A 12345-nucleotide genomic window follows, 5' to 3' on the forward strand; every position below is an offset into this window, starting at 1 on the left:
TGTTTGAAACAGGTTTAGATATTATAACAAAATAAAAAAATCAATCTATGGAAACTAGTGCCATCTAATAATATTATTTCCTTTCTGTTACTAGGTGGCGCTGTTATGTCTCTGTTTTAATTCTTCATTAATATCGCAGCCTACTGATTTAATAAGCCTTTTCATGATTGTTAGCCTAATAATTTTACTCAACGGCGATCAAACCACCTATCTGAATGACTTATAGACATTTCTGTTCATGAAATAGGGTAATTTGCTTTAGATTATCCTGAAAATGAATATATTTATGTTGGTTAAGGTAGAACATAATTATTAGTTTTTTTTTTTAAATCTAACTTACGGAACGGAGACTTTATTGGCGGGACGCCAATCTGGCTGAAAAGACGCTAGGCTGCTAATTGATTGGCTAATTATTTTAGTTATCTGTGACAAAAACCCAATTTAATCTTTTGAAAAATTAATTGAGCTGATTTGAACCACAATTTGCATACTTTGTTTAAGCTTAATATGTTCCAACCTCTGGGCCATAACTTCCATCACATTATTTGAGTCTATTACAAAAAAAGGGTTTAAATAAAAATAAAACATCAAAAACTGTTAAATTAATGTTTACTTAAAACAATTTTATTATACTCTACATATTGATTTTTTCTAGACGCTTAGATCTTGTCACGGTAGTGTTTAATGTTGACCAGAACCCAAGCGGGGATGGTGAGCCAGGCCACCACCATCGAACCAGCTAGGACAATTATCTCCTATAACAAAAAAAAAAACATTGCATTAAAATTAAATATGGCATGCTATGGAATTACATTCTATACTTATCTTTATAAATCAAATCATCATCATCCTCCTGCCCTTATCCCAATTTTACTTGGGGTTGGTGCAGCATGTCTTCTTCTTCCATACTTCTGTGTCGGACGTCATCTTACAAGTAACATTCTTTCTAACCATATCGTCTTTCACACAATCCATCCATCGTTTCTTTGGTCGTCCCCTACCTCTATATCCATCCATCTCGGCTCTAATCACTCAGTTAATCTTAAAATATTCTAGTTTCAATCTTTCTTGGGGAGGAAGAACTCTGTGTTTTAAGTCCAACAAGCAGTTGCTAGTGACTCAGTTAAAAATCGTCAAATTTATGCAAAAACTTTTGGTCAGAGGCCCAATATACTATTAGTTGGAAGTCTAACATCAAACCTTTTTCACATTTGGTTCGTAGTATTTGTTTTGCTATTTTGTGCTGTTTGAACAGAAAATCTTTTTAATTATTAAACACAGTATGCCAGTCCATATATTTTTATCAAAGATATGAATCTCTTTGCTTTCTTGGATAGAATCGAATTCGCTTGTGATGGCAATACTCTAAATTTCAAGTGGGTGAAACTGCGGAGTACTGCTACTTATGTAGTTTTATATAATATCTTTGATTAGCTGTATTTATATACAAAGGAATTTTTTCTTTATTTATTAGAACAGAACATATACATCCTATCCACCAAATCTCATAGGAGCAGTGTCAGAATAAGCTATGGATCTTCTCTTCAACAAGAGAGAAGGCAAACCTTGACACAGGGAGTGTTACTAATATTCTCCTTTCATAAAATTACCTTCACACATATACAAAACACTTTTCACACTGTCAATGTACAGCTAACCATGAGATCTGAGATGTTTCCTCCCATGCACAAAATGACACTGGCTTCCTAATCATTCAAGCACAATCATAAGAATAACAGACGAGAGACTGGTACTAACTCACAACAACACAGCTCTATCACCAGTATAGAAAAATTTGGGTTAGATATGTTAAATTTGCCGTCACAAATGTTAAGTTGACTTAGCTACCTGAATAGAAATTCTCATTTACTTATGTAACTGATAATCTATATAAATATAGTTATTTTATTAAGGAACGGGAATATTTAAGATTTATATGAAAAGCTATTATAGGATTATATATGGCAGTCTTTAAATCATAACTAGCTCGGCCATATTTAAACACAGAATAATGTCGGAATTTTTAGGAAATATGTTTACTACTCTTCATGTTTGTTTTAAAGAACATTGTTTTTTCGAAAGAAAAATGAAATTTCATATTTTAAATTGATATCATGCTAAATATGGAATTGTTAGAATTTACTCCACTTGTTTAAAAAAGAAAAAGGTTTTGTGTAGAAACTACCATATAAATAAATTGTAATAAGTTAGGCTAGTATTCGAATAAAATATTGTTTAATACTATTCGACTAGTGATTTCATTTTTTTTGTAACCAAAACAGTTCTTTTTTTTTCATTTCAATTTTGATAATAGCAAGTTGTACCTTGGACATAATTATGCTAAAAAAAGCAAATAATTATAAATTAAAAATAATTATTATAAATAATTTATCGATTTTTTATTTTAATAAATAAATATCATTCTTTGAAGAATGATATTTATTTATTAAAAATTTTTATAAAATAGCATTTAATTATGCTTAATGTTCGTACACGGAATTTCAGTGTTCCGCAGTGTGTATTAGATATAGATAACCTATCTTTTTAAAAATTACGTAATAGACTAAAGATATTTTTACATTCGTTCAATTTTTTTAGGCACAAGTACTTACAAGTCCCAATATAATAAATTTCATATTTCGTATTAATTATAAAGTAACTCTGTTATTGGTAAAATAATGAAAATATACAAAAACTTACTCCTTTAGAAACATTGGCCCTTGGCGGAATGGCGACTCCGCTCATATTTCTCTGCTGAACGACATTTTTAACGATTGTTGGGTTGCTCCTAAGAAGGTTCCTGATAGCCAGCATTTTGGAAAATGTATGAATTTTATGAAAACTCTACTAGGAATTTAATAGTCGATAACTCAAGCAATGAAAATTCACTGAAAGTTACCAGTAATCGATTCCAAAAATCTTCTAAAGATGTTATTGCCATTTATAAAAAATCATGGAAAATGGTAGAAATAGAATTAATATTAAAAAAAAATATATAGTTATTTACAAATACATTTTTACATTAAGCAATATATTGCAGTACGTAAATTAATGTTTTTTAATATTTATTTTAAACACACAGACAAATTAGTAGCTGTTGTAACTACATCTATACAAATATTCTCTTTTATACTTTATTTTACTATAAAATAAGCATACCTTTGACTGACACATTTTCACTAGTAAACCGATTTTGATGACATCGAATCCCAGACATAGGTAACTTATTGTCTTAATTCATCCTTTTAGGATATTTCGCGATTAAGAGTTCTAAGCAAGTTATTCAATTTTGAAGTTGAAAATGTACAAATAATTATAACAACTACAAACGTTATTGAAAGAGAAGTTACAAAATACTATTATAAGTAATAAGAGATCGAATATATTAGAATCCCATACGGTGTTGCCATACTTTGTGAAGATATGAACACTAATTTAAAGGAATACACTTATCCCCAATACTCCCCAAATCTATCGCTGTGGAACCCGTTTGAGCTGGTCTAGTGATGGTGACTTTTCTGATCAGCTCAAGAAAGTTTATTCAATGATCAAATGTATTAATAATTCTTGATAATATAGTTTTGCGCAACTCCGTCTGGGTAGATACCATCCACGCATATCCTAACGCTAAGCAGTAACTCTTAGTTGATTTTAAGTAGTGTCGCTTCCAGGGTGCGTATTGGTATATAAGGAATGGTTAGTATTTCTGCCAGCGCTAATTTCCATGGACGATGGTGACCCCTTACTATCTACCCCATTGGAACATCCACATAGCTATATCATAAAAAAAAGTCAAGTCTCGAATCATATTTATTTTTTATTATAAAATTAGCTTAAAGCTTAACAAAAGTCATCCTCTGTAAAGGTGCGTTCAGATTACATAACTCGTATGGCCGTTTACACTGGGCAACATTGCTGTAACAGTAATAATACCATATTTATGTAACGATTCGAACGACAATCACTCGAATTTATCGACCAACACAGATTCGATCTGGGTCTTTTCTGCCCTGACCTTACAAAACACTTGAGACGGTAGAAACAGACGGTTAATTCATCTCGTGCTTAGCGAATTAAAATCTATTGGAAAAACCCACCCGCAGGTCTAGCACATGGCATCTCCGGGACGTAACTTTACTTTTTACGATATCCTTTAACGCGGCTCGCAGTGGAGTGAACTGGCAGAAATCGTCACGAAATAAATAGCGTTCCAGTTTGGTTTAAACTTATTGTTTGTTTTGTGTCCTTCATTGAATTATGTTTCTTATATAATGTATAGCAAAAGCAACTTTGTTCCAGGCAGGTATTCCACCCCCTCTTGCTTTTTTTTCTTAACTTTAATATTATTTAATCTGAATGCACCCAAAGTATTAACACAATAAATTGTTTCGTATAAAGCATTTGGAATTGTCACGTTATATTTTCATATGCTACTGAGCAACTTCCATCATCTGCGCTGCATCTGTGAACAAAAAAAAAAATTATTATACAATGCAATTATGTACAACCCGGTCACAATATCTCATTCGCCCTTCAAGCCAGCACACAACAGTACTAGGTATTGCTGTTTGGTGTTAGAACATTTGATAAGCGAGTGGTCGGACAAAGTCTACCAACCACCAAGAAAATCCACGCCTTCTTATTATTAAATTTAATTATATATTTCAAAAAAGCGTTTCGTTAATTCTAATGTCAAATGCGTGTATTAAAACATTATTTAAAGTGACAGCAATTATATTCGATACAGTTATATTATCTACTATTTTAGTAATATTTTTTAACGCATGGCAACACAACTCACCTCCACCCCCGTCGTTGAACATAAATTCATCTTGATACTCTTTCAGGAACTGTTCGGAACGATGCTCGTCCAGGAATAATGAGTAGACCTTCTTAACATCTTCCATGCTGACCTGAAACATAAATTAACATACTCATGTGTGACAATGATGAAGTCCTCTTGAACGATTTCGGGCATTGTGAACAATCTCAACGGAGAACAGAATCTAAATTTATACTGCACAAGTGTGTGCACAAACAGAGGATTACTTCCATTGGAATAGGCTATATTTTTTATTGTATATTAACGGATGCTTCACAATATATTTATGATAATATAATGTTTATACAGAAGAATATACAAAAGTATTCCATAAAAGCTGATATACATACTATTAATACAAGAAATAAGAATAAACTTGTAACCCCTACTTTCCGTTTGCATACGGTACAGAGAACGTTTTTGGGCAATGGTATACGCATATATAATAGGATACCGGGAATGTAACCAATTTACCATTTACAAAATTTTAAAAAGTTTAAAGTAAATTAATAAATAAGTCTAATTATTCATTAAAAGAGTACTTTTTAGAAAAAGACGCCTGGATTTAGGCTCGGGTTCCATCACAGGACACTAATTGTTGTAAAAAAACAGTATTCTAAATCTGTTTATTTGAAAAGAGCAACTATGCGAGTTTCTTGCCGTTTCGTCTCGCTGGAGGCTGCTTTCCGAAACGGTGGTAGTATTTTAATATCGACGATTCAAAAACGCTTCGTTGTGAAGTTTACTTGAATAAAATTGATTTGTTTTATTTACTTATTTTTGTAAATTCGACCAATGGCAACCACTAGTAATAAAAACTACCTCGGATGCCTTCCTCCGCTTGGCCACCAGTGACGCAGTTGTTATCAGCTGTATCGCGTATCTCAGAGACGTTTCGGTTGCGACCCGGGTGAGCACCGTTAGTGCGTCCGCTGACATTTGACAGTCTTCCTCTTCGCATCTGTTTGGTTAAAAAAAATAATTAGATAAACAACTCTGACCTTGAATTGGCATAACATCATTGGTCGTCATGAAAATAATCTTTGATATTAATTCGATCGATTTGTTAAAGAAATTAAAGTGGATATAAGTATTTAAGTGGAACAGTGTTGAATTATAAATAGAGATATATTAGTCAAGAATTGTTTGTAGTGCATAATATGATCTGAACTTGAATTGGCTTGACATGTTTTTTTTAATAGATGGATCAATTCGAATTCGAAGAGAAAGGTTTTTATGTATAATATACATGCACAATATAGTAGAGGAAGATGTTTCTAAATTGATGTAAATAAACAAATTTCTGCGCTTGCATTGCAAATGCTGGCTCAACCCAACGATATAGATCAAAATAATGTTCTACAGTATTGTACACCTTAAAAAGGTCTACAAAAAGTCCGCGATGGTATATGTCTATCTCTTAGGGATAACTCACAATAACTATTTTTAAGTGAAATAATGGCTTTCCACGAAGCGATTTTAAGTAATACAGCATCAATCCTTATCCAATTAAGTACCTTAAATACATTGTGCATTTAATATAGATCAATATGAAGCTTTACAGCGTGTAATTTAAATCAATATTTTCGAAGATATTACAGATTTAAAACGCAGGGACATAGCGGTTTGTATTGTCTGACGACTGAAAACCTGTGAACATTGTAAGACATTCTGTAGTACTTTTAGTATCAGCATTGCACCCGTGCGAAGCCGGGGCGGGTCGCTAGTTATAACTAGATAAAAGATCCTAAAAGGCAATTAAATTACTTAATTGAATTTTCAAACTATTAACATTATATATCAAAATTGTCACCTAATATTTAAAATTTCTCTCAATTCCTGGTGGGAGTACGGTGTCGTTGGCACAATGATCATCCTGTCCAGGAGGTCGAGTGGTATTCCATGGGGACTCTTGTAGTTCGTCCCTCTGATGCGCGTGATGCCTCGATTCGTCGCCATGATCACGACCGGTGCCGTTTCAGATTCTAACGCTCGGTTTAGGAACGAGAAACATTCGATGTCCAGCATATGGGCCTGCGGATATAAAGGACCCATTGAGTGAGGCGCCAGAGGCAATTTTTAGTGGGATTTCCTCATCTTTCTATCACCCTATAGCCTATTTAAGACGAGCAAATGAGCCATCTGATGGTAAGTGGTCACCGCCGCCCATAGACAATGGCGCTGTAAGAAATATTAACCATTCCTTACATCACCAATGCGCCATCAACCTTGGGAACTAAGATGTTACGTCCCTTGTGCCTGTAAGTAGTTACACTGGCTCACTCACCCTTCAAACCGGAACACAACAATACCGAGTACTGCTGTTTGGCGGTAGAATATCTGATAAGTGGGTCTACCACCAAGTATAGTATACTTAGACATTTGATCGAAGCGATATCATTATGGATTCGCAATAAATACGCTTTGATTGTCAATGGTTGCTATCGGAAGTTTGGAAGTAACATTAAAAGGATATAAGCATAGCCTATTTAAATGGAAGCAGGAAAAAAGATAAACAAACCTTAGATTTACGTATTTCATGCGATTTGCTAACAACTCATCGATATCGTGCTCTACTAAGAGTTTATGATTAATATATCTTTATTTATAATACAACACTATTACACTCAACTACTCATAACCACTTTAATTTCACTTCCAAAATTCCGATAACAGTTTCGTCGACGTTCGAAACGCCATTCATTCGCAAATCCACAGAGAATATCATAGATTAATCGAGCTCTCGACCAATGATATCGCATCGTATTGTTGTCAAATGTTGTTTATTTCGCTTTTCTCCTGTGTTTGGAATAGAGTATAGATAACCAGTGCCCTAAATAAACAAATATGGTACCTCATCAATGAAGAGGACACCTGGTATCATTTCCGCCTTCCCCTCCTCCCTCCATTCCGCTACTTTGCTGTTGATTTGTTCTCGTATCTCCGACTTTATTTCTCCCGTATCACCTGTAATATATATTACATATATACATATATTGTAATATAATAAACACATTTCCATATATCTATACATATAATAAAATTGGAGTGTCTGTTTGAAATACTAAAATAACCGCTTTTTACTGAATGCATATATATGTATTTTTCAATTTTTGTCTGTCTGTCTGTTTATTCCGACTAATCACTGGAACGGCTGGACCAAATATCTTTTTATACTGGGGGTTGGACCCAGGACCTCGCAATCTGGCCTCTAGACCGACCAGGCAGCCAATGTAACTTACACTATGTATGTATGTCTATAGGACTTCACTTCACTTACCAGAAAATAGCGCTAGGAAACCATGCGTTCTAGAATTGATGACGTCAACTTCGTGTAATGTCACCGTGTGGACGACTTCCTTACGCTTCTGGAGCTCACCCTCCGGACACTGAACGAAGCGCGCTTGTTGACCTGGAGGTTGAAAACGAACAGTAAATACCTTTGTCATTTTAAGAACTTCGTATATCAAAAAATACACATCACATGCATAAATTAACAACCCAAACGTAAACTAATATAATAAATGGCCAAACCAACTGGCTGGACCAAATAAGATGAAATTTACAAAGCAAACTTGAACCCCGAGGAAGGACATAGCCTTCTGATGCCTAACCTGGCCAACCAACCAACCAGTCCAACCCTTAAAATGGGTGACTAGTAATATATAGCAAAGATGAATACCGACAGACACAACACAGACAAGACAGTAGAGAGGGGACGGAGAGAAGTGCCGGGATAAGACTGCGTCACGACGTTCGCCGACAGTCGTGACGACTGGACGACCATAGATATATTACAAAGTGAGTCACCCGTTGCGTCGTAGTCTCTAGCGCGTGCAAAACTCCTTCCCAACTTATTGATCTTCCCCGTTGCCTTATCTATTGTTATGACGTCTCCAGCTTGAACCTGAAACAAAGGTTTTATATATATATATATATATTCTTAACGCCGAATGTATCAATACTTTGGAGCGTAAGATATCAATAAAAAAGCGTGCAATCGTCTGTCTTAGCGGCTCGAGTTTATTTTTGGCGCGAAATTTGGGCACTTCGTACTGCCAAACTTGGGAGCTGAGATGTTACGGCTCTTGTGTCTGCAGTTAGACTGACTCAGCCTTCAAACTGTACCACAACAATACCAAGTATTTCTACAGGCAGTGCCGGCGTTACGGCGCCCAATTTGAGGGGGGGGGGGCATGATCTGCAGTCTCTTGCCCTCCATCCTACACTCATAACTCTATGCATATCGTTAGAATCGATCCTCGATCACACTGCAATTACGCTCGCTACGTACGAAAAAAAGGTAACCCCATGTTTTTGTTTCGAAGACCTTCCCAGTCCAACCCTGGTCATATAAAAGGGCGCCGATTGCATGTTATGGCGCCTAAATGGTTAAGGCCGGCCCTGGCTACAGGTGAATACATGATGAGTGGGTGGTACCTACCCAGACAGGCTTGCACAAAGTCCTACCACCATGTAATTATTACTGTATATTACCTTTTCTTTGAGCAGCGAGTCGATCATCTTAGTTCCCATGTCGTAGTTGGTCTCCATGTCGGTCGTCTTGAGCGTGAGTCGTCCGGAGCGCGCCCCCCCTCCCCCCGCGGAGCGCTCCACCATCACCTCCACGACTTCGCCCTCGATTATCTCGGATTCCTCTCTGGAAATTTATTAAAACAATTGATATTTAGAATAAAAATTATTTAAGGAAGCATTTATAAAATGTCGTCTGTCTGTCTGTATGTACACATTGATCCCCGTAATTAATAAACAGTTTCATACGGTTTTTACCGGTAAACAGATCAGCTCAGCTGGACTACATATATCCACTCATTTTACACAAATAAAACCACAATGAGCTGCGAGTATTACTTAAAGTATAGCTTACTTGATCCTTATTCCAATGGATTTTCTTATAGATTGTGTCAACGCTTCTGTTTTGCTCATTTCCAGCGAATATATCTCTGATCCTGAAACATATATAGAAGTAAAGTTAAATATTCATGCCTATAAATTTTCCAACTCTGGACTAAGGGCTTGGAGCTTATTCCACCACTCTGCTCCAATGTCGGTTGGTGGATTCACATGTGGCAGAATTTCTCTGATATTAGACAAAGGCAGGTTTCACGAAGCTTTCCTTCACCACCGAGCAAGAGATAAATTACAAACACAAAATAAGCACATGAAAATTCAGTGCTCGCCTGGATTTGAATCTTCAATTATCGGTTAAGGTGCACGCGCTCTAATCACTGCACTGTCTTGGCTCCGAGGAATGTATTAAATTACTTTACGATTCATCACCGATCACGTGACTCATTACGTCACGGCGTTCACACGTGTTAATAATTATTATTAATAGACGACATATGTAATCACATTGGTATCTCTAGATATGAATACTCACCGGCCATGCTCGTAAACGGTGTATCAGGTCCAAGAGCTTGAGCCAAGCCCATAGCGATAGCTGTCTTCCCCGTACCTGGCTGACCGGCAAGCAACACAGCTCGGCCTGCTATTTTGCCTATAAATAACATTAAAACACATTGATTGTAACAAAAAATGGTACCGGATATACAACAGTGTTCATGTAAGTGAGCAAAGACAGGTACAATTTTTATGTCAAATGGGATTTATACAGACCAAGAAAAAAAAAAAAAATCCATTTCTTATTCTTCTTGAAGTCTAAACCTTTTTTATAAAAAGTGTTAAAATGATGTCAGTACAAGAGTGTGACCCAAGATATGTTCAAATATATGTCAATTTGATTGATTAATATTCCACAAATAATAATATATCCATGAACTATTACACAGTTTATAAAAATATAGGTCTCAGTGTGTAATACATACACGGTCATCAAAAAACAATTTACGTAGATCGGGTACTGTCTATCCTAGCTAGGCTAATTCAATAACCTATGTTGACGATAATCAGCCCTCTCCCTGCAACATCTTAGTTTCCAACGTTGACACATTAGTGATGTGATAAATCTATCTATCAGACTATCAAAGCAGAAACTCAATAAAATTTTACTAGCCCGCTGCTAACCGAGGCAGGTAAAGACAAATAATTATATGAAAATGAATATATATATCACTTGAGGATATTGCTTTACATTAGTCAATAGACAATGATGTATATGTTTAAGGATTGTGAACCACCAATATGGAAGGATCTATGTGCTGTATATATATACATTGCATCAAACTATAAGTCCCTCGCTCTATAAATGTTGAATGTTTGTTGATGTTTGTGTTTAGTCCAGTTTGTTCATTATGTAAATATATTAAATTTAATAAAATTAAGTTGTGAATAGTTCAATTGAGTGCCATATTTTATTATATATAGTTTAGAATATTAACAATGATTTCTACTTTACCTTATTAAATCGTAATGTTTTTTGTTGTGTTGTGTTGTTTAACAAAAAACTTACTTTAAACTAGATTTTGCTGTCTCTATGTCGGAATACAATACAATCAAAATTACCAAAATTCTTATCACACTTATACAATACCAATAGACGGAGTGATCGACGAGAAAAGGATTAGGCATATAATTCACTATGGTTTTGTATATATTTGCTGAAATATGACTTTGATCATGATGACTCCTAGCATTAGTGGTATGTTCTGCGTTAACAAATAGCTTCTATGTATATGACCAACACTTTTGGTAGACCTTTACTCAATCCATACCAAGTAGAGACTGGTAGGTATTTCATATTAATGTTTATAAAATGCTTAGATTATTAATATGTCTAGGTAGACTTTCAAAGCCTAAAAAAATAGTGGCCGAGTCTTAGCCACTAAGTATCCACAAACTTAAATAATAAAGTTTTCTATTGCATTATTTTAAAAACATATATTTTTTTATTTATTTGGTTGCTATAGCGACGGCATTGTTACCTTCTCGAATCATCTGCAGGATGACGCCAGCCGCCTTCCTCGCCATCTTCTGGCCCACCATGCCCTGGGATATAGCTCTTGGTTCCAACGCATCGTCTAAACCAAGCCCGCGTATGTGAGAATGAGCGCCGATACGTTCTATACGAGTTATTGACCTGACTTCTTGTACTTGCGCCGCTGCTAACGACTAGAATTACGTTTTAAAACATTTAAACACCTCATCGAAGTATTTTGAATGACAATATTTTATAAAAAACACATGATATTGGAGGTTATTTTAATAATGTTTACACTTCATTTGGTATTATTTGTTGTTATAAAGGAATTTAATAGTGTAACAATAAATTTAAGTACACTTACAGCCATTTTTAAGAACCACTTATTTGTAAAGAAATTACTTGTGATACAAATTACAAACTTTATATAAAATGTCCTGTTGCCGCAAAAATCAAACAATGAATGACAGTTATACTAAAATACTGTCAGTTTTGATCTGTTTGGAAACTGTTGCCCGGAAACTACAATTTAAATTATTAAAAAAGATTTGATGATCAATAGTGACATTTGATACAATTAAATATTAGTTTTATTATTTTTTTAAAACATTTATCATATTTA

The 12345-nt window shown here is 34.9% G+C and overlaps 1 protein-coding gene and 1 long non-coding RNA gene across 2 annotated transcripts; both read right to left on the reverse strand.

Moving 5' to 3' along the window:
* Positions 1 to 592: 592 nt before the first annotated feature.
* Positions 593 to 2921, reverse strand: LOC135194521 (uncharacterized). The gene is made up of 2 exons (XR_010309799.1): positions 2701 to 2921; positions 593 to 755 (listed from the first exon to the last, which is right to left on the reverse strand). It is a non-coding gene; the product is annotated as an uncharacterized LOC135194521 (long non-coding RNA).
* A 1394-nt stretch (positions 2922 to 4315) lies between these two features.
* Positions 4316 to 12108, reverse strand: LOC113402836 (ruvB-like 2). The gene is made up of 12 exons (XM_064220149.1): positions 12088 to 12108; positions 11728 to 11914; positions 10227 to 10343; positions 9711 to 9792; positions 9320 to 9482; positions 8633 to 8729; positions 8103 to 8234; positions 7677 to 7789; positions 6636 to 6856; positions 5645 to 5783; positions 4802 to 4913; positions 4316 to 4462 (listed from the first exon to the last, which is right to left on the reverse strand). The coding sequence occupies exons 1-12, from the start codon at positions 12091 to 12093 to the stop codon at positions 4431 to 4433; spliced, it is 1401 nt and encodes a 466-aa protein (XP_064076219.1). The 5' UTR covers positions 12094 to 12108; the 3' UTR covers positions 4316 to 4430.
* Between the last annotated feature and the right edge of the window lie 237 nt (positions 12109 to 12345).

This window comes from Vanessa tameamea, chromosome 31 (assembly GCF_037043105.1).
Source record: "Vanessa tameamea isolate UH-Manoa-2023 chromosome 31, ilVanTame1 primary haplotype, whole genome shotgun sequence".
In the NCBI taxonomy this organism is placed as follows: domain Eukaryota; kingdom Metazoa; phylum Arthropoda; class Insecta; order Lepidoptera; family Nymphalidae; genus Vanessa; species Vanessa tameamea.